Here is a 25,588-nt window from a genome sequence, read left to right as displayed (position 1 = left end):
ACATGCTTTTAAATCAACACTAGTTAGTGCAGTTTAGTGCTCTAGTCATCAGCTGCTTTAACATGTTCAAAGCACACTCCAGTCCTACAGGACCTGAAAGAGACACTCCAGTATGTACAGTATGAATCAGATCAGTCAGCGGCGAACGTTCAGGAATCTACTCAGTGTTTTTGTGAAATTATGCAATATTGTTTTCTGTTTTTGCTGCATCCACACATTCACTCGCTCACTCGATGTATTTAAGAGGATGTTTTTTTTTTATGTAAATGCTATTAATATCTTTGTTGCATTGGTTTGTTTTTAGCATGTGCGTGTCGGAGGTGTGGATGGACGTCTGCGCTCCATGTGCGATAACTGTTTGTATCTGAACGTTTTGAGAAGAGTGTAATTTATGTAAAATAAAGGGATTAATAAATTCAGACATTTTAATTTATTTCACACGATTGGAGATTTACTTATTCACCATGGGATGTTTTCTAATCTTATGAACATGTTCAGGATTGAATTGTGTGTCTCAAACAAGCATTTTGGTTCATTTAGTTTGTTTATTATATAGACACTAATAAGAGTTCAGAACTCTCAGCTCGGTTTAACACATTTTACCATGTTAAAGAGACCTTCACACCAAAAACATCCACTCAAAATGACTGAAACATATTTCAAATAATACGATTAACAATATGGAAAAGGCAACAGATGCATTCTCATGGTCTATTGTTCTGATTTAATGAACATATCCCATAAATAATTCACTGGAATGCATAAGAATCTCTCATTTCTCCTCCCCAAATCCTCATCACGTCTCTTTCCTGGTTTGCTTTTTTATGTGGATGTTTTACGATGCCATTTTCTACCCCTTTTTCACTTCTAATCCCAGTGTTTACTGGAGGGTTTCTGAAGCAGGAAATAGTTTGTCAAACTGAGGGAAAGCACTTTTTTTGAAATATCAATAACTCTTCCAGATAATGAAAATAATGCTCGTAGGAAAAAGGTTGATATTAGCGTCCACACAAACGGATGATAACATTATTATTGTTTATTGTAAGTGCACTTAAGATGCATTCTGCAAAATCGCTCTGAAAGTAATTGTTATATATATGAAGCCCGTTTCTGCCACCAGAATAAAAAATAATAAAGGTAATTGCGACTTCTCACAATTCTAAATTTTATAAAGTTTATATCTCACAATTTTCTCAATTCTGAGGAAAAAGGACATTTGCATGTAAGAAACTTGCAAAAGAAAAAGTCAGAATTCTGAGTTTATATCTTAAAATTATTTGTTTCTACCATGAAACAAATAAAGGTAATTGCGACTTTTTTTTAATTGGACTGTTCTGACCTTTTCTCACAATTGTTTTTCACAATTCTGATTTTTTTTCTCCATTTTGCGTGATATAATCTCAAATTAATGAATTTTTTTCCTCTGAATTCTGAGTTTGCATCTCGTAATTTTGTTTTCTCGAATATTCAGACTTTTTGGATGCAACACCGTTATATACCTTGCATTTCTGAGTTTATCTCTTGCAATTCTAAATTGCAAGAAAAATTCAGAACTGAGATATAAACCCAGAATTGCAAGGAAAAAAGTTTTGTGAGGCTAAAAGTCCATATTGTATAGGTGCAATGTGGACTCCATTGTTCGCTTATAGTTACAACGATTATTGAAACTTTATAGTTATCATTCTTGGAGGGTGCAAGCCTCAACCAGTACACCAATCTTCCCCAAAAATCTGAAGAATTGCATTGGATCTGCGTTGAATTGATTACTGAGGTTATCAAACATAATAATGTGAATCTTCCAGGGTTTTTAAATGGTGCAAATCAAACTTCACTGCAAGATAACTACTAACCAATGGAGAAAAACCAACCAGATTAAACCACATGAAGGCTAGTTTTCCCACGTCAGCTTTAGATAAACCAGACTGAACCCCTAAAACAACAGAAGACGAGAATAGAACTCAATAGTTTTAATATAGACTTCAAATGTTTCTCTACATATATACTTCTGCTGTACCATATTTCTATATAATCTCTATAATCAGTCTAGTTATGCATGTTTGGTGTTAACTATCATTGATCACACAGGCGGCAGCAGCTCCTGCATAGAGTCCAGTGTGGAGTCATTTCTCTGCACATCGGTCAGTTTTCACACGCTCTCTAGTGACCAATTATGACCTTGCTGACCAATGATGACTGATAGTCACCGTTGGAGACCAGTAGTGACCAATGGTGACAATAGTGTCCGATGGAGACCAATGATGACCTATAGTGACCAATGGTGACAATAGTGTCCGATGGAGACCAATGATGACCTATAGTGACCAATGGTGACAATAGTGTCCGATGGAGATCAGTGGTGACCGACAGTGACTAATGGTGACCGATAGCGACCAATAGTGTCCGATGGAGACCAGTAGTGACCAGTGAAGACCTATGGTGACTGATAGTGACCAGTGGTGACTGTTGGAGACCAGTGGTGACCGACAGTGACCAGAGAAGACCTATGATGACCGATAGTGAACAATAGTGACTGATAATGATCAGTGTCCAGCAGGACGGTCTTAAGATGGCATGCTGAAGCATTGCAGTCTCTCAGCTCAGATTAGCAGCAGGTATTTCCAGCGACACGTGGTCACGATCTCACGGTTTCCCAGACTCGGACATGCTGACGGACATGCAGCGGCACTGCTTGACGCGCTGGATCTTGCGGTAGCGGACGTCCGGCTGTAGGTCGGGGCAGTCGAGCTCCACGGTGAGGCTGGTGAAGCGCTGCGGCCTGCAGAAGGAGCAGGACTGGAAGGACTCCTGCTCCTTCCTGACGTGCCGTGGGATATAGAAGGAGTTGCACTGGCCGTAGCAGAAGCGGTTGATGACGGTGCGGCTCTTGCAGCCCTCCTGACTGACCGTCTGCCGCAGTGGCTGCGTCTTGCACCAGTCGCTCTTCAAGTACTTGCGCTCCGTCACCACCAGAGCTTCCTGGCTAGAAGCCAGCACTTCCTGTTTGCGTGCGCGCCGGTCAGAGGTGTTGGAGTTGGTCTTGTAGGGCGACGGGATGGATCCCTGCGGTCGGGCTTTACGGCCAGCGGAGGCGAGACACAGCAGGCCTGCGAGTAGCAACCACAGCGCCACCTTACAGCTCATCCTGGAATAGACAGAGAGAGAGAGAGTTAAAACATCAGAATCCACATCCTGTGTCTGACAGGAAATCATGAGATGAGCTCCTGACCCCTCATCATTACACACACCTGTGAGTACAAGATCTCCCATCAGCAATATTATGTGTCTCCTTTGTTGCTTAATACAGTAAAAACTGAATAAGTGCTTTTCTACTGAACATCCGTTTATTTCACTAGTTGAGCTCCAAATGACAGACATGAACTAAAAGACTCCTACTCTGATTTAATTGTGTAGTTGAGGAATATGGTTAGGGTTAACTAGACTAGGTTTAGGATTAGACTTTTAATAAGGTAGTTAGCACATCACATACTATATTTATATACATTTATTAGTAATTTAATTAATCGCATCCAAAATAAGTTTTTGTATACACGAGTGTGTACTGTGTATATTTATGTATATATAAATACAAACACATGCATTTGTATATATTTAAGAAAAATATGCTATGTTTATATATTATATTATATATATATGTATATATATATATATATATATATATATATATATATATATATATATATATATATATATATATATATATATATATATATATATATATATATATATATAATTTAATATAAATATATAAATGTATATACATGTAAATATTTTCTATATACACATATATATAATTTAATATAAATTAGTGCTGGGCAACGATTAAATATTTTAATCGCGATTAATCGCATGATCTTCTGCGATTAATCACGATTAATCGCAGCATGCGCCAAATTCAATAATGAAATCAAAAGTAGAGTATTGTGTAACTTTATTCTTTCAAAGTTCTGCTGTATGAACAAAAGTGCAATAACATTTGGTTTGTCAAAACTTTAAACAGATAAAGGGCTTTTTTACAGCAGTTAAAAGTTAACAGTTAACATTTCTTGTAAATCTTAACTGTAACATTAATCTAATCAAATTAAATATAACATTAACGTATAAATAAAACATTAAAACAAAGTTTTTAGTTTGTAAAAAAAATAATCTATAGTTCTCCCACATGCTGCATCCAATGTAGCCTGCCGAAGCCTTCCTTCAGTGTTTGTTTGGGTGGGTGATTTGCTGGCATCAACGGTGTGCATTGCATTTAAGTGATACTTCAGACTCGAAGTACTCCGATGATAAGAAAATTCAGCTTTGCAGTGGTTACAAATAGCTTTAGTTCTATCAACTCCACCGTGTGTTAGAGGTTTAAAATAAAAATGTCCATTTAAGATTTCGGTACCTTTTTCCATTTTTCTGTCCGCACCTGATATTTTCTGTTTCGCGCTGTAGCTCTCTTAGGCACACAACAAATGATTTCATTGGTTGAGACGCGTGATGACGCTCATCCCAAGCAGCCAGTAGCATACTGATAAACATCCCACCCCAGCTGTGACCCAGTAAGTTAACGCGCGATAAACTAATTGTCGGCGTTAATTAATTAATGCGTTAACGCGATAAAAACGCGTTAACTTGCCCAGCACTAATATAAATATATAAATGTATATACATGTAAATATTTTCTATATACACATATATATATATATATATATATATATATATATATATATATATATATATATGTGTATATAGAAAATATTTACATGTATATACATTTATATATTTATATTAAATTATATATATATATAGATGTGTGTGTGTGTGTGTGTGTGTGTGTGTGTATGTATGTATATGTATGTGTGTGTGTGTGTATGTATGTGTGTGTAAACGAAAACTTTTATTTTGGATGCAATTAATCATTTGACAGCACTAATATTTATAGTTATAAAATAAAACTGACAAAATTATAGTTAATGTCTCATCACTTTAATTCTATTTGCTTTGCTCCTTACATTCAAACTCAAATTGTACGATCAAATACTTAATTTCCCAGAATGCATCACTTGAGTTTCTTTAGATTGCAGTTCAGATCGCAGTGTATGAGGCTCTGCATAAACTGCAGCCCAGCACCGCCGCATTGAAAAGCACCTTTACACAGATCTGATGCTCATGAAGCTCCAGACTAGCAGCAGGGTAATGCAGGAGCTCTTGACCTTGACACAAGCAACAGCCAGAGCCCACCGTAAGCAGATAAAACCAGAAAAACATCTTAAACACTGCTAATTTTTTGAAGAGAGGGAATAAGTGTGACTCCACTGACTCTTACAACGCCATCCACTGCTGACACAAGTGAGCTTCATTTACACATGCAAGACACCACAGCACTACTACAGTATATCACACACACACACACACTCACATAACAGAGACTCACAAAGACATTCACACTCATTCACAAACATGCACACTCTCAAGCATGCACAAACACACACACACACACACACAAACACACGCGCACACCTTCACTCACGCTTACACTCACACACACACACAAACACACGCGCACACCTTCACTCACGCTTACACTCACACACACACTCTCACACACACACACACACACACACACTCACATTCTTGTACTGATTTGCTGAGTTGTGTCCAGCATGAGAACCAGCTTCTCAAAGTGTTTGTGATATTCTCGTCTGCAGCTCAGCTCCACTCTCACATTCACACACACTTGTTTTCTAAACTAAAACCACAAGAAATGGATTTCTCTCGTCTTGATGAAACGGAGTTAATTACTGCAACATTCCTGCCCGTTAAATATCAATCTCTGTCAAAAACCACAAGAGACAAACATTATCTGTGTCTATTCTATCTTCTTTCGTTCTATTTGTTTCTGTAGTTCTGTGTAGATAGATACAGGTACACTTGGGGTCAGAAACAGTCTTCATTTTGATTAGAAAAGGGCAGATATGAATAATGGGTCGAGGCGTTCAAATGAAACCGTCCTGTTGTTGTGTTCTGACACATTACGTGATGACGCACAGATTGAGTGTTTCCGGCCTAATGTGTTGAGTCACACCGTCTAATGATTCAAAACATGTTCCAGTTCTGATGCGTCAGTCTGACTGAATCTGTCCTCATGTTCTCTCTGGGGTCAAAGCGTTTTGCCCTGAGCTTTCACTTTGTTTCCTGTGAAGACAGGAAGTCACAGATTAACTTTAATTTGTCACTTTGTCTGCATTCAGCAGAGTTTCGGCGGCAGCCCCGACGAGAGCGAGCGATCCGTCAATCACGCTGGACATCTTTAGCACAGATGTGGCATCACAAATCTGAGTGATTCATTCCCATAAACAAAATATTTACAAAGCAGCTCTCTGTCGTGAATCAAAGCTCCTCTCTTTCATCCCAGAGGTTGAACCTTCCTTTTTTGAGTTTTTCCTGTTCTTGATTAGAAATCTCCAGGAACGAGGGGCTTTTGTAGTTCCTCTCTGGGAATCTCATCTATACTGGCTGTTGTTCTCAGTCAGAAGAACTCGGGCTGTTTGCGTAAAGATGATGAACGAGGGTCGTTGCTTTAGTGTTCGGGATTCAGAGTTTGATATCGTGGCCTCGGCGCAGACGCCTCGTAAATCTCACGACGCCGAACGCGCTCCGGCTTCAACTCCTTGCCTTCTGTTGCACAAGACCTACAGCGTCACTGAGAGTGTGTTCAGGAGTCGATGACTGGAGATCCGTCTCTCTGAGTGTCTCCGGAGCGTTTCTTCAGTCTTTAACTGCTGATGCTGGAGATGCGTGTTTGATTTAGTCATTCGGAGTCAGAACGCACACAGGCTAATATTGAGCTACAACAAAAATTGAATGTCGATTTTGGTCAGATTTGAGGTTTTCACAAAAATGAGTTGCTTAAACCCTCATCTAGCGATCCCAATACTCCAAATACTAATTAAACATGTAAATGTATCTTTATTTGTATGTTTTCTGAGAGAAGTGTACTTTTCTCTGCTTGCTTCTCATGCCATCTCGATACAAACACATACTCTATACACAGAATTACAGGCTATTCTCACAAACATGATCTGTTATGAATGTTTGGGGAAAAACATCTGATGTGTAATATTATATTAGATCCGTGCAGTACAGCAAGCCTTAATATATATATATATACACAGGCAGTCTGTCCCATTAATGTTAATCTAACAATAAAAGAAAAGATTGATGCTCTTGATTGAACAGCTTTTGTAATCAGTTCATTTGTAATGAACACGCAGAAGTGATTTTTACATTTTATTTAGTTTTTATTGAATGTTTTAGATGTCAAATGAAAAAAGTAACGCACTACTTGTTTCTTATATTTGTTCAATTGTTGTTGTTTTTTGCATCTGTTCTTATTTTTAATAACAAAGATTAAAATAAAATATGTGTCCCTGCAGCACAAAAGCAGTCATGAGTAGCACAGGTATATTTGTAGCAATAGCCAACAATACATTGTTTGGATCAAAATTATACATTTCTCTTTTATGACAAAAATCATTAGGATATTAAGATCATGTTCCATCAAGATATTCAGAAAACTTTACCTTGATTTTTCTCAGAATTGACTTTGCTGACTTGGTTGATTTCAAACAGGTGTAGCTCAGTTGTTTTTCGTCCGATTCCGATAAATCATTTTGTAGGTCTTTTAATGGAGAATGTGAAAATAAAAATAGCTCATTTTTGAAAACTTGCTCATTGTGACTCATTTTGCCAGCACAGGTCTCTTTTGAGCTTTCAGACGCGTTTCTCATCTGATAAGATGCTTTGGTATAAGAGTAAACTCGTGTCTCTATCTATGGCAAGTTATTTAACCCTCATAATGCATTCACATTCTGTGTACTGTTCCACATTCTGGGTCTGTTTGGACTCGAAGAACCATTACTTTATAAAAGTCATAACTAAAAGCATATTGTATTTGAGCAGTGAGTGAATGTGGAAAAAGTTTCAAATGTTACCTTTTTTTCTGCTTTTAACTTTTATATTAATTTAAAAAAAAATTACAAATATATTGAAATGACACATGAACCACACCAAAAAGTAGTATGATGTGATTTTGTTTATATTGATGATAAATCTTATTGTAACATATCATTGTATGAAATTTATAAGAGCATATAATCTTTGAATGATCAGTATAAACCCCATTGGAATGAGTGGAAATTAATTACATTCCTTTGAATTTATAACTCATTATTGCTCAAAAACAGTTGAAATTTATTAAACAAAACTTAAATACTCTGAAAAATTTCAAACAATAAATAAATTTTACTTGAATAAACTTCCACCTTCAGATCAAACATGATCAATTGTTCATGTTGCAGTGGTTCGTCAATAGATGGAGATATTATGTTCATCAGCAAAATTCCGTCCCAAAATTTTGAACTATGGAGACCAGGCAATATGTATTATACAGAACTGTTTTTGACACTAATATAACTTCATAGACAATTTTACAAAAAGTATATGTGACACCTCCATAAATAGCAGAGACGTGTAATTTTTAAAAATATCTCTCTTAAAAAATAATAGTAAAACATCTGAAAACAATAAATGTGTATTTTGAGGGTCTTAAAGCTTTGGTAAAGTTTCGTTCCCTTGCTTAAATCCATTTGAGGGGAAAGGAAAGGTCGTGACCTTCGTTTAGGGTCGAGGAAGATGGGAGGGGTCACAGGAAGTGACACAAAATCCAGCCAATTACACGCTTAGAAAAAAGGTTCACTGGGGTGCTGTACAGAACCTTTTCTTCCAAGAGTGAAGAGAGCCTGCCATAATATATAAATATATAGAAAAAGACATTAATAAAGCGGAGTTCTGACTGATTCTGATCAGATGAGTCACATTAATAATGCTGAAACACACACAACATGTAAAAATACACCATTTGGTCACCAATGAGCCTATAATCAGATTAATGTAACTATATGGAAGAATAATTTATTCCAATTAACATTTTTAATACTTTTGAATGCTGCTGCTTTTTTTTGTAAAAGCAATAAGCAATGAAAACGTAATAAATAGCACACTTCTGACAGATAATTATCAAACAGTCCGTCACAGACGAGCGGCGCTTTCCAAACACAGCTAATGTTCACAGCCCACATCAACCGCAGTACACTCCTGTCACACACACACACGCACGCACGCACACACACACACACACACACACACGTAATTGCCAGCAGCTGGAAAGCTTTGTTTCTGCTAGTGTAACTATTCTAATGTATGTGCAGATCCACCAGAAACGTTCAGAAAGAGCCTCCAGATAGTCCAATAATCTGATTTCACATCGTTATAGAGCTCAAACTGATGGGCTAAAGGTGTGTGTGTGTGCACTAGTTGTAATTGAGTTCTGAAGTGTTGTAATTGATGGTCGTGGTCAGTTATTGTTGCTGTGAAGTCTAAGGGATGTTTAGCTGATCCTGCATCAGTAACTCCTGCCGGTGTCTCTGTGTTTGACCTAAACATCAGATGAATTCACAGCTTCTGATTTCAGAAATATCAGTCTGATTATGGGCTTCAGACTCGATCTCAAAGCTTTCAGCTCTAGTAACTCTGATCTGCTGCTTCTGACGAGTGTTTGATGATCTACTCTATCAGACCTGCTCCACATATGATCCTCATGTCCATCTGTCTCTCTGCAGAGTTCAGTTTAGAATCCATTTCAACTACTAGTTAACATCTGAAGAATGTCACAATGTGTTCTTGTCTTAGGAGAACTTTGATGAAAGGTACTGATCCACTTCGAATGTTAACTACTGTAGAGCTTTTCCACCTTCACTTCAGAGATGCGCTGGACTGTAGAAACTTATTCAAAATAATCGTTTAAAACATTAAAGAAGGTTTTTAAAATGTTTTCTTGGTTATACAAATGTTAAGAAAACATTCCATTTGATCATTTAGCAAACGTTGTGGCAACGCTACTTTTGAACGTGTTCAGCATATTCTGAAACAATAGTAACATTAATAAATTGTTACATGAACGTCCACCTGAAACCTCTGATCGATGTATAAATGTCTTTGAGCTCACAGTTTGAGAACATTTATTAAAGACCTTAATGAACTTATAATTAAAAACAATTCTATTAAACATTAAGCATTTCAAAACGTTTTTTCTTAGTTGTACAAACATTAATATTCCATCATTTTGTAAACATTATGGAAATTTTACTTTTCAATGTTCTGAAACAAATAGTTAAATAATTATTTTAAACATACTAAACAATGTTTTTTTTCTTGATTCATACAAACATTTAAAGTAACATTTGTAATTTTGCTCATTTTTAAAATGTTCTCTGAAACAAGAAGCAAAATGTAAAACAAAAAAATCAGATGTCCAACTAAAACAGAAATCAAACGTTCCATGAATGATGTATAAATAATGTTTTTGAGATTAATCATTTTATTAAAAATTATTATTTTAAACATTAAAAAAGTTATGAATAACTTGATTTACACCTAAAAACAAGTATTATCCTTATCCATCGTCAAGCTGGTTATTTCTGATGTTAATGGCCTCAGAATGGTCAAGCATCAGCCGATTAATCAATATATGGCTAGTTGTGAGTGTGGTTATGATTATAAAATCCTAGCCGAGTATATTTGCGATGAAAGGAGTGTGTGAATGAAAGCTCTATAAATCCTCTTTCACTCAGTACCGGCTCGAGCGCTCACCGACCCGCAGAAACAGCCCTAATCGGATCAAACACTCCAGTGCAGACCTGGCAACCTCATCACAAGCCAAGCAGAGCCTCACCTGGACGAGTGTGTGGTCAGAGACGGATCCAGAGTCCAGGAACGCCGGCGCCGCTCAAGCCCATGGACGGAGCAGACCAGAGCCTCTGCTGCTGTTAGAGACAGATCCTCTCAGACTGATGCTGACTCTAGAAATCTCTCTCTCTCTCTGTTTGAACTCTGCTTTCTGGCTCGTCTCCGTCACTCGCATGTGGATCTTATCACACTGAGAGCTTTCTATTGGCTCTGATCAGCAAACAAATCATGCCCCTCTCTCTCTCTCTCTCTCTCTCTCTCTCTCTCTCCCCCTCTCTCCCTCTCCCCCCCCCCCCCCTCTCTCTCTCTCCCCACCTCTCTCCCTCCCTCTCTCTCTCCCTCTCCCCCCCCCCCTCTCCCCCCCCCCCTCTCCCTCCACCCCCCCTCTCTCTCCCCCCCCCCTCTCTCTCTCCCTCTCTCTCTCTCTCCCTCTCCCCCCCCCCCCTCTCCCCCCCCCTCTCTCTCTCTCCCTCTCCCTCTCCCTCTCTCTCTCGCTCTCCCCCTCTCCCCCCCCCTCTCTCTCTCATTCGCACACACTCTCAAATTCAAATGAGCTTTATTGGCATGACCTGTACAGTATTGCCAAAGCATTGTCCATTACATGAATAATGAACAAACAACTATATAATACATAGAACAAAAATAGATCTGTAAAATTAAATATGTACAAGTATACTTTTATTTTTATTTTATTTTTTTACAAACAAGAAAAATATTTAAGACATTGTTAAAAAAATAATAATCAATAATAATAAATAAAAATCACATCTTTGTACAACGTAAGAAATGATCTTGCTTCAGTTGTGTCCACTGGCTGATAGTCTTAGTTTGTGGCAGGCTGATACATATCTTGCTGCTGTTGTGATCATTTTGGAATTTTCTCCTAAAATGTGACTTAATTTTTCTGCATTTGGTAATGCCATAAAATGTGGTGTAATTAGTTGTAATTAGTTGAAATGTGCAGCTCTGATGTTGTGATAGTAATCACAGTGCAGTGAGAAATGTTGCTCTGTTTCCAGCTCTTTCTGCAGCACAGTGAACACAGTCTCTGTTCTCGTGGCTGGCGTCCTCTCTCTATAGCCAGACACTGATCACTCAGGCTGTACTTCGGTAGTGTTTCTTCATTTGGGATCTTTTACACAGATCAGGTATTCTGCTGGCTTGTAGTCTCTTTTCAGGGGTAGATACAGCTCCATCTTCTTCTGTATTTCAGTGGCATCTCTCCAGTAGGTGATGTAGTTGTGTGATCTGGTTGGGTCTGATTGTGCTGTGCTGGTTTGGGTGTAGTGTGAGTACCAGCTGTAAAAGCACTCTTCTGCAGGGCTTCAGTCTGGTAAGAGCTCGGATCACTGGATTTCAGCTGCTGCTGGAATCTCACAGCTCTCTTTTCAATATTAATTAATAGTGGGTATTGTCCTAATTCAGCTCTGCACGAGTTGTTTGGGGTCGCTCTGTTAACTTTTAAGATGTTTTTACAAATTTGGGTTCTTCTTTTTCCCATTTAGAGAAATCTTGGGTGTTAGAGGTCCCCATATCTCACTGCATATAGTGCTTTTAGGATTTTTAGCCAGGTTTGAAGTGGAATTTGATACTGAATTGTATTTTTGATCATATAGAAGACTCTCAGTCCCTTTGCTTTCAGTGCAGATTCACAGCCAGATTGAAGTTTTCTGTTGAGCTGATTTTTAGTCCCAGATAGCTGTATTCGTGGCTGTGTTGGAGGACCTGGTTTCCTGCTCTGAAAGTGGAAAGTCGAACAAATCATGTTCTACTCTATTGAATTGTAGAAATGAAGGTGATGGTGTAATATTCTCGCTTTATTAGAGCGACACCTGCTGGACACGAGCTGTTTGTTGCTTTGACGCGTGAACTTCCCCTTTAAATAACGCGACGCTCCGCAGCATGCGTTAAATCCGGCAAAGTGCTTTAATAAAGGGTGTACGGGCTGTTTATAGCACATTTAACTTTACCAGTATTATTAATTGGTTGTTGCAGTTTTATATTAGACAATACACCGAGCCATATAACGCATCTTTCCTGTAGCTCAAATAGTAGAGCATGGCGCTAGCAACGCCAAGGTCATGGGTTCGATTCCCAGGGAAAGCAAGAGCTGATAAAATGTAAAAACTGTAACTTGAATGCAATGTAAGTCGCTTTGGATAAAAGCGTCTGCTAAATGCATAAATGTAAATGTAATGTAATGCATCTTCTGGGCTGATGGCACAATAAGGAATTTATAATCGAGTTACTTTCCTATCAAAATCCAGATTCTGTAAACGACCATTTAATAGTAAAACGTGCTAAAATGTGTATTTCACAAGATCAGTAAACTTGAATTCAACCACTCTGTCGGATTAGAAGCATTTGGCGGAGAAATGCTGAATTTCTTCATTAAATTCTTCCAGAGCTTAACGCGTCGCGGCACTGAAGGAAGCGTCGCGTTATTTAAAGGAGAAGTCGACAACGCTTTCAGATCCATTCTTGCACATTTACACTTACATGTTTATTTTCTGTGACCAGATCTCATGCTTAAGATCACATTCATGATGTTCGTCGTCTTGTGATCTCAGACCTTCTTCTGTAGAACTCCTTACAGTATCTTCAAAAGTGAATTAAAATGTGGAAATCTAAAACTGATTTTCTATTGACACACGAAAGCAAAAAAATAGAAGTGACCTTTTTTATAGGGGTAGCCTTTTTTTTGTCATTTGTTCTGTGAAACAAAAGGAGACATTTGGGACACTCCAAGTAAATGGCATAATTTATGACAGTTGTAAAAAGAAAAAAATCTATATTGCAGATTTAATTATTTGAATATCAAATGCTTAAACAATACTGTTTCTCATATATATATATATATATATATGCATGTGACCTGTTACGCTGAAGGCATTTAAATGAAGGAAATGAGATCTAGAAGAGCTTTTTAAGTGCTAAACATCTCAGATTTCTAGTATGAACAGAATTTAGCTTACATTATTAGAGTTTGAACATCTACTCATGTTTTGATCTGTTTCAAAATGTTAGAAAAATAGATGACGAAAACTCAGAAAACACAAATGGAATTATGGGAATGATGTAGTAACATTTCTCGTTTATGCCATAAATAGTTAAACATGAGCTGATCTTGTCATTTATTGATTATAGTCTGAGCAGAGAGAAGTGTTTTGATTTAAAGAATCAATTTCTGAAAAAATTACAAATTTATAAAATATGGTACATATGTTTTATATTATAAGAAGTCAAGATATAATTTAGCAATGTCAAGCTTTTAATAAATGACGTGGCAGAAAAATGAACATCAAAATAAACTTCTTCTGAGAATGAAATGAAACCCGCTGAGACTCTGCTGTTCAGAACGACACAAACGATTCGTAATGATTCACCGAGTCACTTTTAATCTCCAGTCTCTTTATTTATGTAACTCTGGATTTATGTACACAATCTATATCATAAATGCAAGAACCCAGACCGGATGAGCCGTTTCTCTGCAGAGAATCTTTGGATCGCAGTCGTTTTCTGAAGAAATGAAACTCAAATGAAATACTGTGTGGCGCAGATCTCAGATCATCTTATGAGTCCAGAAATGAACATTACCGTATGGATGCTGGGTCATGTTTAATGTACAGATGGCCAAATATTATTATTATTATTAGCGTCCATTACACTGTACATCATCCAAACACATTGATGTCTGAATCAAACGGCTGTGATGGTGTGAGCGCTGATGTGTTTCTGATTCTCCGGATCTGTACACATTTACAGAAGCAAAGCTGGCAGAAAACAAAACATGTTCTGAGATATAAAAATAACTATAAGAGCTCAGATGAGGTGGAAGTGCAAATGTTCTGAATGAAGGATGTCTTTCTGAACTGAAGTCCGTGTGAAGCTCCAGAATCAGGAGAAGTGTGTTGCTCATGCGGTGATGGATCTGCTCTTTATAACGATCAGCATTCATGTATCTGAGAGAGAAACACACACAAACATCAGAATCAGTGCAAGTCAGTTTCTCTGCTCGTTCTCAAATATCAACGGGGAAAGGAAAAAAAGTCCTGAGCCGCAGTCCTAACATTATTATTCTCTCATCAAGAATTCTTCTCGCTTCAAATTTTTTTCTCTTCAAAAATATTTTTATTCTCTTCAAAAAAAAAAAAAATTCTCTCTTCAATTTTCTTTCTTCACAAAACATTTTTTGTTCCCCAATTTTTTTCGTTGATTATTTTAAGGTGTCCTTGTTACATGTACTTACTATTATAATAACAATTATGCATAATTACATGCTAGTAATCCTAAACCAAACCCTAAAGTAAGTACATGTAGTTAATTAATATTACTCAGTACTTAAATGTAGAATTAAACTGTGACAAGAACACCTTAAAATAAAGTGTACCTTTTTTTCTCCTCAAACATATTTTTACTCTTCAAAATTTTTTTTTCTCTCTACAAATAACATTGATAACATTTTACAATACGTTCCATTTATTAACTGTATTTAATGCATGAACTAACATCTGCATAATATAACAGATGACATTAACAACGAGCAATACATTTGTTACAGCATTTATTAATGTTAGTTAATACAAATACAGCTGTTTATTGTTAGTCCATGTTAGCTCAGGTACATTAAATAATATCAATATATACAGCTTGATTTTAATAACGTTTTAAGATTATTACATGCTTTAGAAGTAGTTTTCATTGCTAGTTTATGTTATAGCTAACTAACTAATGTTAACGAATGGAACTTTATCGTAAAATGTTACCAAAAATATTGTTACTCTTAAAAAAAATAAAAAAATAATTCTCTTTAATTTTCACTCTTTTCAGCCTTTTTGTTCCCACGTATTTTTTCCCCACTCTTAAAAACTAAGACTTGAGTTTGTATTCACGTTGTGGTCAGGCTGCTGTAATATATACACTTTTGTCAACTTTATCCACATACATACAGTTCCCTCATATAAAGCCATATACAGCAAATCTCATCTGCTTGATTCTTCATATCCTCATAACTGTGACTTATTATTGTCTGGCTCTAATCTGATCAATGTGACGATATGATATTAACATCGTGATTTCTGTAGAGCTGCTTTAAAACAATCTGTATTATGAAAAGAGATAAAGAAATTTGACTTGGCAGATTATTATCATTTAATCACATAGTTAACATTATTGTATCACTATAAATGAGACACTGTGGAGAAGATGAAAGAATCATTCAGTTCATTATTCATCTTCTGATATTTTAGATAATGTAAAGTATGCTGAGGCTGGTCTCACCTGTGATTCAGACCCTAGAAAAGATTCTTGCTTTTCTGTGAAAGACAAGAGAAAGAGTTCAATACATGAAAGAAACATTGAATTCTAAATCATGTTCAGTATCTAGTTCCACATTTACTTCCAGTAGTTTACAGATTAATTATTATAAACAGTATTGATTTTTACAAACGGAGAGATTGTGCTGGATTACAATAATTAAATACATATTACATTAAAAAATACTCAAAATCAGATTACAGTTACTTTGTTATTGATCACTTAATATTCACAAATTGGCAATAAAATATTAATAATTCACTGATTCTCCTTTTACTTTTCTATTTTACATTTTCCTTTCTAAAAGGACTATTGCTTATGTTCTGTATAATTAAACACAGACCGAACAGCATAAATAAATCAAATATTTCATCGTTTTTAGGAAGTGTTTTATTTGGATTATTGTCATTTCGAAATTATTCATTTCTTTTAATTTAATGTAATTTAATGCCCTTCATGTTCTTGATAAAGAATGGAATATTTTTATTTCTCTTTGTATTTTTATATCTTTATGGAACAACATTTAAGCCACGTTTATTTTATACACAGTTGTAATTTACAGAGCTTTCCAAAAATAAAAATAAAAATTTGATTAAAAAAATTGATAAATGTATAAAAAACGTTTAAATAATAAGAAAATACTATAAATACTAAATAAGTACTACATAGAAAAAAATCTATTAAAAAAAGACATTACTTAAATTACTTGGGTCAAAAGTAAACAATAAAAAAATAGAAAAATATATAAATGTATAAAAACTAAATATTTGTATTTTATTTTTATAAAATAAAAATATATAATAATAATAATCAAAATTATTAATAAAATACTATACTATAAAAACTACATAATAAAATAAATCAATTAAAAAAATTAAATTACTTAAATTACTTGGGTCAAAAGTAATCTAAAAGTAATCCAAAAATGTGTAATGTAACCGATTAGATTACTAACCACAATCTTTATCATGCACTACATTTTGTAAATGTGTCTGAGAGACTGAAATGGTTTTCTGTAGTAATTTCCAGCATGTCACAGATCCCTGTCTATATCTCCCAAAACAGATCCGTCTGCCAAAACTCACCACATGACAGAAAATCCAGCGCCAGTACTTCCTGTTTGATCACTTCAAAACAAAACACACACAACAGAGCGAAAGAAACAGAGAGAAACACGTGCAAAACAAAAGAGACTCGCCAGAAAGAACGTGACGGAAACCAGGTGTTTTAATAGAAATAATGCAAAAAACAGACAGCAAATAAAACCAACGTAAGCAGACTGAGGACAGAAATATGGCCCTGAGAAGCATCAGATGGCCGTTTCCAGTCGTTTCAGAGGCTTTACCTTCTTCTTGGCCTGCAGCATCTCCTGGTAGGCACTGGATCTGATGAAGCGGCTGTAGGAGTCACTCTTCATCAGCTTATAGATGTGCTCCTGATCAAGAACAAACACAAGAACCATTTCAGAAGTCTAGTCTTTATTTCTACAGCGCTTTATGCAATACAGATTGTGTCAAAGCAGCTTTAACAGTATTAATTAACCCTTGTGCAACCTTTTGGACATTTTAGTTTTTTTGACCATTTTTGCCTGTTATTGCCAGCTGCATAAATTTTGGCACAGATGTGTATTTTTATTGGAATTTTACTATTTCAGCACCATTTCCTTTAATAAATCTATTTTGCACTAGGTACAAAAAATAGTTCCTCTCAGGACCTTTTGGGCAAAAATGTCCCCATTGAAACCCATTAAAACGGCTATTTTTAATCGCAGTGCCGTTTATCTAAAATGATGCAATTTTTGTTAATAGGCTTTCATTCTGTTGGCAAGGCTTCAAAATTAATTTTTTTACAATTTTTTACCAGATGGTGCCATTTTTTCAGGTTTGGTCTATAAAGCAAATACTCTCTTTATTCCTGTTTTCTGCTTCTGCGTATTATAGAGCCAGTTGGATAAATAATGCAGCTATAATTGTGTGTGTGTGTTGGTATGGGTGTCAGAGTGTGGTTTGTATGTGTGTCATAAATAAATTGTGTGTGTGTGTTCTTGTAATATTTGAGAGAAAAACTCCACTACAAATCACAAACCCAAGCACTGTGTCACCAGCAGAGTTTTGCTGCCATCTAATGGGGAAAATTTGGTACTGCGCCCAAAACAAAATCTTACTAAAAGCTCATTTTTTGAGATATCAACCTCAAATTTGGAACACAACTTGTTTAGATTTATGGCTTTGATTTTCTAGTAGGTTTATATATATATTTTATATAAAATGTTGTTCATAAATAATTTTCATAAACTTAAACTTCTATAACTTTTTTTTGGTTTAACTTTTTAAACTTCAGCAATAATCTGCCATGGGTCTTCTTTAAATTGAGACCAAACTTAAATCTGTGCTCCCAAACTGAATTTTTTTTGTCCCTTATGGACTTATGTGTAACTTTTTTTTATTGATGCACAAGGGTTAAACAGCAAAATAGTTTGTCAATAATGCAAGAGGACAATAACAGAGCATTTCTTTCCAGCTAAAGCCAATTCATTGATGACTGAGTGCACTCTTCCAATCAGGGGTGTGAAAACTACTCAAAAATCATTCTCAAGTAAAAGTACATCTAGATACTCAGTGAAAGTTGTAGTCAATTAAAAGTACAAGAATCTGGCCAAAAACACACTTGAGTAAAAGTAAAAAACTACAACGTTAAACTGTACACTGAAAAAAAAAAATTATAATTAAAATTTTTGCACGCATATTTTTGAAGTATAAAATCTATTTAAGTTATGTAAAATTATCAAAGGAAATAAGTAAATTTAGCGTGACCAGTTAGAGTTTGATGAGTATTGCAGGGTGAACTTAAGTAGAAATTACTCGAGTACATTTTACTCAGTCACAGTTTGGAAACTTTACTCAAACAACATAGCACTGAAAAAACACCTATGTGGTTAAGTTACAATCACGTAAGTAAGACAGCTCGTTATTCTTTTTAAGGTAATATGTTGACTCAATATAGTTATGAACTGAATGAACACAGAGACCTGAATACTCGGCACATGATCAGTGAATAGTGTTTGCGTATGAATGGGTCATTTTGAGTAGAAAATGAACTCCAGATGTCATAAAACAGCAAGTTACTTAACCGAACAACAAAAGCAACCCTATAAATACATCACAAAAACAACTATTTATTTTTTACCTTATTAATTATCCATGCCCAAGTGCATGATGGGAACAACGAGATCATGACTTTGATATTTACTTAATCTTTGTAAAAAAAATAAACAATTCCAAGTAAAATGTACTTCTACAAGCTTAAATTGAGTACTAATATTGAATTTATTTATTTTTTTATTCTTGCCTGAACTAAATGATTTAATATAGAAATTACATTTGTACATCTGTAGTATTTATTTCAACACAAATCAGTTTACTTGAGTATAGTAAGTACAAGTAACCTACCCCCCCCCCCAAAAAATTGTTTCTTCTCAATCCAAAGTGAAACTGCTTAAAATAAACTGAATGAAATGTTTTTGGTTAAACACAAACACAATGGCTCTATCTAGACAGCACCAATTAAAAGTCTTTAAAGGGACACCCCATCTGTACCCATATGAATATGACTTTCTTTATTCAGATGAACACAAACTACGAGTTTAAAAAATAAAAATCTCTGTAAATAATGCAGCTGTCCAAAGAAAACGCTTCAGAAACTAAACAACTATACAGTAAAGATGACAGTGGTATATTTAATGTGCATGAGATCAAATTCAATTGTAAGGAGTAAAAAGTCGTTTTTTTCTTCAGAAACGTATTGAAGTAAAAGTACAAGTAATACTTAAGTACAGTAATCAAGGAAAATTACTCAAGTATTTTACACCCCTGCTTCCGATAGTGTTAATTCCAGGCCGCAACACAAGTCAGGTAAAAACAGTAAAACTCAGACCTGAGCGTCTTCGAAAGCGTATCGGCCGGGATCCTTGACGTTCTGCGTGGTTTTGGCGTAACTCTTGGAGTCGACGTTGATGGCACTCGGAGCTCCAGGAGCCAGAAACTCTTCCCAGATCTCCTGCACCCTGCTGGGAACCTCACGGATCGGACGCTTCTTCAGCTCCTGCACCGCCAGCCAGAACCTGCACAGACCGCCAGAGACCATCAGAACAAACCAGAGACCACCAGAGACCAGCAGACCCCAAACCAGGACCAGAGGCAAAAAACATACCACTGAACAATATCTTAATTTCTTATTTATATTTTTGTTTTATTTTTTTATTTAACAATACAAGAGAATTTTATTAAAAATACAATTCAACAAAAAATATATTTACATTTTTAATTATTAAAAAATATTTAAAAATGGATTCATATGAATTTAATATAGCTGGAATTAATGCAAAATTGACTTAATTATTTAACAATGTTTAACATAATAAATTATAAAATTGAAATATAATATAGTTGGGTATCATGCAAAAATTACTTGTTAATTAATTATTTTAAAATGTAAATTTATTTTTTTAAATTTAATATAGTTGGAAATAATGCAAAAAAATGTGTTCATTATTTAAAATTGTTTAATATATATTTTTAATATAATATAACTAGAAATAATGGCAAATTTACTTGTTAATATATATAAAAAAAAATGTACAAAAATAATATATCTTAATTTAATATAGTTGGAAATAATGCAATATTTTTTGTTTCATTATTTAAAAATATTAAAAACGTAATACATATAATATAATTAGATGTAATGAAACACTTTTTGATTGATTATTTAAAAATGCTAAAATGTAGTTGGATATAATACAAACTTTACTTTTTAATTAATTTAATTTAATTATTTAAATTGTTAGACGTATTTCATTTTAATGCAATATAGTTGCAAAAAAAACTATACTTTATTTGAAAATGTAAAAATGTAATAATTGTATTATAATATAATTTGAAATAAATGTTTAAAATGTAATAATTTTTAATATAGTCAAATATGATGCAACATTTATATTTTAATTAATCATTTAAAAACGGAAAAATGTTATACATTTTAATACAATATAATAGATATAATGCAACATTTTCATTTAGTTTATTTTAATTGTTAAACATGTATTTAATTTTAATGCAATATAGTTGGATGTAAAGCAACATTTTTCCTTTGACCCACGGCCCTCAATCAAGTTTGATTTTTGACCCTTTGTACTAAAAAGTTTGTGCACCTGCAAATTTCATCTGCATGATTGTTTATATCATTGCAAAAAATAAATATATCCAGCTCTAGGGGTAGGTAGATGAAGCATGAAGATATTATGAACATCACGCATGTTAATGGACAGCAGATGGTGCTGCTGAGTTTCTCTGCTCAGACTCGTGTTCTTCATCTCTGATCATCATCATCCTCCTGTTTTCTCATCAGAGTGGTCTGAAGCTGAAGGCTGGTGTTTTTACCTCAGGTTCTCGGAGCTGAACTCGGACTCCAGGAACTTGAGGAACTGCTCTCTCCCGACCGGATCCTTCAGAACCTCGTCGAAGCAGAATCCCCAGCGCTTTACTCGCTGCTGTCCGGCTTCTTTACTGCAACACAGAGAGAGAAGAGATGGGTTATTCCTCTGTCAGACTCACACGCTGATCTTCTAAACAATCCTCTTTCTGATTCTTCTGAAGGCTGACAGCTTCGCCTCACGACACTGAGCTCGTTTTTAAAGAGTAATAATAATTTAAACCCCTTCAAAGAACAGGAACGAGAAACAGATGAAGACAGGACGCTGAATGAAAGTGCAGCTCCTGCAGAACAAATACTAGTTTATGCTGGACTAAAATCATCTGCGGTGTAAAATCACTAAAGAACGAGAGACACACACCTGGCCTCCAGCTCCCAGGAAGTGACATCATCAGAGATCCAGGGGTTCGACGGCTCCTGCGTTGTGAAGAACGGATCGTACTCCATATACTGCTCCGAGAAACTCAACAAACTACAGGCAGATTTACAATAATAATATTAATACCACTACTAATAATAATAATAAATAGCAGAATAATAATAATTATTATTGTTATTTAAATAATGATAGAAATAATGTATTATTATTATGTATATCTTTTTTTTCTTGACAGAACTTAATATTTTATTCATCAAGGACACATTCAATTTATTAAAAGTGGCAGTAAAGACAATATTACAACAGATTTCTGTTTCAAATAAATGCTGTTCTTCTGGACTTTCAGTAACACAAGAATAGAGATCAGTTCTCACTATTAACTAGCTGCTTATTAGCATGTCTATTATTAACATATTGGCAGTTTATTAGTGCTTATAAAACATATTCTGCATCTCTAATCCTACCCAACACCTACATTTAACAACTACCGCACTAACTATTAATAAGCAGCAAATTAGGAGTTTATTGAGGCAAAACTCATAATTAATAGTTAGTTAATAGTGAGAATTGGACCTTAAAATAAAGTGTGACTTTCTATTCATCTGTGGATCCTGTGAAATGTTTGTTGAGCAGTAAATCAGTATATTATTATGATTTCTGAAGATCATGTGACACTACAGCTACAGCTTTGATCACAGAAATAAATTACAGTTTAACACATATTACCATATAAAACAGCTGTTTTAAATCATAAAAATTTTTTTTATCAAATAAACGCAGCCTCGGTGAGCAGAAGAGACTTCTTTCAAAAACATTAAAATCGTACAGACTCCAAACGTTTGAGCACTAGTGTATATTGAGTAAATTCAGTTAAGTGAGCTCACCTCTCTGCAACTTTGGACATTTTTAAGCGGTGTCTGTCTAACTGCGCGTGCCAGTGCTGTATCTGGAAGAGAACAGATGAGCACAGATCTGATGACATGGTTCTTAATCACAGGAACGGTTCTATAAATGACATATCAGCACTGAAAATGATGATTTGAAGATTGGTGTGGAATAGAGAAACATGAACTACTATATAATATAATATGTGTGTGTGATTGCACAAACTGCACAGCTCTGAGCTGTGTCATTAAGATTTAATGTGAAGACAGGCTAATTTTAGTAAATTTGACATAATTTAGGCTAATTTTACATAATTTTCATAAATAAGTCACTCGTCTGCATCGCTCTGCTTTCTCCAGACTGGAAGAGGAAGATGTTGTTATTATGATTATTTCCAATATGACTTTTAGCAAACCCTTACATATGATATATTATTCCCTACTGAAGCTGTACAATCCAGACTGCACTTGTATTACATGCACACAAAACACATTTACATGCAGTTTCTCATGGAGAACATGACAGCACTGGCTTACAGAAGAAATTACTTTCACCTTAGAAAATATCGACCAAAGAATACTGTCTTTTGTATTTAAAAAAACAATACAATTGTCACAATTCTCTGGAGCAAGCAAACAGGAGGCGAGGAACTCTTCAAATAACATAGACTTTATTAATCCAAACACAGGGACCGCTGAAAACAACGAATGACGATTAAGAACAGACACAGAGGCACGGAAGTAGAGGACTTATAAACGCTGGGGAAAACTAGATAATTAATGACACACGGCTGGGGACTAATAAACTAATGAACCTAAACGGGGACAGGAACTAACCAAATATGGGCACGAGAGGAGGGGAAACAAGACAGGACTGACAACAATATAAAAATTAAATATTAGCTTCATTAAATCTGTCCTCTGTTTATATATGATTTAATATACTTCCCAGAAGCCCTTATAAAAAAGCCCTATAAAAATGAAAGTCAGACATTTTTAAATATAAAAATATTATTAAAATTATTTTATTGCCTTATAATATATAATTTACTATAGCAATTATTTAGCTTTTTTATTAGTTTATTTTATGTATTATTTGTAATTGTTTTTTCATTTATTGTATCTTATTTTATGTCTCATCTTGATTTTATTGAGGAAGTCATGTCAAAAGCCCTTGAAGCAAAAGCATTATTAAGCTATTTTTTTATCTCCTTGCCTGTAATATATAATTTTCTGTAGAAGTTTTGCTTTTTTATTTTTATATATATTTATTAATTTATCCATTGTCTGTCTTGTTTTGATTTCTGATCTGGTCCTGATTTAAGACTTTATCATTAGTTCTTTTCAGTGTTTGTATTAAAAACAAAACAATAAAATATAAAAACACACACATACACATGATTTTATTTCCTTAGAATATATCATTTACTAAAAAAATATTTAGCTTTTTATTACTTTATTTTTAAACATTATGTATTATTGTTTATTTATTTATTGCATGTCTTTGTTTTGTTCTGATTTGTTTTTTTGTGAGAATGTCATGACAGAAGCTCTAAAAAAGCATTAAAATGATTTTATTTTCTTGTATTATGAAATTTATTGCTGAATTTATTATTATTATTATTATTCATTAAAAGATTGTCTGTCTTGTTTTGATTTTTGATCTTATTCTGATTTGTTAAGACTTTATTATTAGTTTTTTGTTGAAAACTGTATCTCATGCCTTTTTATTTTTGCTAATATTTAGTATTAATTTAAAACAACTACACGCATACTGCATGCATGCGCACGACCCAGAACACAGCAGTTGTGCATGTCTTTCTCAAACACAGCATCTGTCCTCGTTAAGTCACCTGGTTGCGTAGCTCGTCCTCTGTGGGCTCTTTGACCTCCGGTGTGGCCGTGTGAGTGGGACTGAGACTGCGGATGTCGTTCTGTAGACCGTACACCGACTGCACACACACACACACACACACACACCAGCACTGTGATACTAACTCTACACACTCCATCTCTTCTGTATCGTCAGTACAAGCGTTTATGAGACAGAGCTTTATGATTACTGTGGCATCATCTGTTTCACATTTACCTGCAATAAACGTTATGTAACTGTGACCCGTCACTTTATATAGAATAATAAAAGGGCCCGTTCACACAGAACGCATTTTTCCATTCCAATGTGCAACTTTCCATTGATTTTCTATGTAAACATGCACTACACTGTAAAACATTATTGTGATTTTAACGGTAAAACTTTGTGAATGTTACTGTAAAACCTGTTAAATGGTTAACGGTAAGTTCCCCTGTTATACTTACATACTTACACAACCAGAATCAACAAAAGAGCAATAATATGCAAGTGTCCGGTGAAAAACTGTAATAGACATTTAATGTAATTTTACAGTAAAATACCATTTTTGAAAGTTGAAAAGAATGTAAAATTTACAGTGAAAATCGTAAATTGACGTTCCCAAAATTCAATCCAAGGCATTTAAAATTGGATGGTTTTTCTTTGAAATAACTGCTGCTTCTTTTTTTCTTATCAGTTATGTTTATTAGGGTTGTAGGTTACAGCTAATGTTGTTAAATTAATGTTTATTGCATATTTCAGATTCATGTGTTAGCATGATGGTGTTTAGTGTTTGTGTGAATGACATTGTGCACCTTCGATAAATATATATATATAGTTATCAGTGTATTACAAAGGTAC

At 34.8% G+C, this 25,588-nt stretch overlaps 2 protein-coding genes across 7 annotated transcripts in view; both read right to left on the bottom strand.

The window, feature by feature from the left end:
- Positions 1–260: 260 nt before the first annotated feature.
- Positions 261–11,001, bottom strand: LOC306857538 (gremlin-2-like). Of its 4 annotated transcripts, XR_013783115.1 has the most exons (4): positions 10,796–11,001; positions 2,333–3,142; positions 1,865–2,263; positions 848–1,366 (listed from the first exon to the last, which is right to left on the bottom strand). XR_013783115.1 is itself a non-coding variant. In XM_079397522.1 (2 exons), exon 2 carries the CDS (start codon positions 3,139–3,141, stop codon positions 2,641–2,643), a length of 501 nt encoding a protein of 166 aa, XP_079253648.1. In that variant the 5' UTR covers position 3,142; positions 10,796–10,984; the 3' UTR covers positions 261–2,640. The 4 variants fall into 4 exon arrangements, 1 of the variants encoding a protein (XP_079253648.1); XR_013783114.1 differs by having other exon boundaries at positions 848–2,263; XR_013783116.1 differs by having other exon boundaries at positions 848–2,263; positions 2,392–3,142; positions 10,796–10,984.
- Positions 11,002–14,200: 3,199 nt separating this feature from the next.
- Positions 14,201–25,588, bottom strand: part of LOC306857363 (regulator of G-protein signaling 7-like) — a 49,780-nt gene continuing 38,392 nt past the window's right edge. The window contains exons 11-19 of one of the 3 annotated variants that reach the window (XR_013783103.1): positions 24,732–24,830; positions 22,879–22,940; positions 21,977–22,087; positions 21,564–21,689; positions 20,059–20,245; positions 17,471–17,560; positions 16,090–16,124; positions 14,407–14,771; positions 14,209–14,328 (exon numbers count right to left, since the gene is read on the bottom strand). Coding sequence is in view for 1 of the 3 variants with exons in the window: in XM_079397275.1 (XP_079253401.1) it covers positions 16,104–16,124; positions 17,471–17,560; positions 20,059–20,245; positions 21,564–21,689; positions 21,977–22,087; positions 22,879–22,940; positions 24,732–24,830 (696 nt within the window). In the remaining 2 variants the exon portion in view is untranslated. Of the gene's footprint in view, positions 14,772–16,089; positions 16,125–17,210; positions 17,561–20,058; positions 20,246–21,563; positions 21,690–21,976; positions 22,088–22,878; positions 22,941–24,731; positions 24,831–25,588 lie in introns of all 3 variants that reach the window. The other 2 variants (XR_013783102.1, XM_079397275.1) reach the window with 2 other exon arrangements.

The sequence above is a fragment of the Barbus barbus genome (assembly GCF_936440315.1).
Source record: "Barbus barbus genome assembly, chromosome: 38".
In the NCBI taxonomy this organism is placed as follows: Eukaryota; Metazoa; Chordata; class Actinopteri; order Cypriniformes; family Cyprinidae; genus Barbus; species Barbus barbus.
Note: the sequence above shows the minus strand (reverse complement) of the source record. Positions and strands in the feature narration are given on the sequence as shown.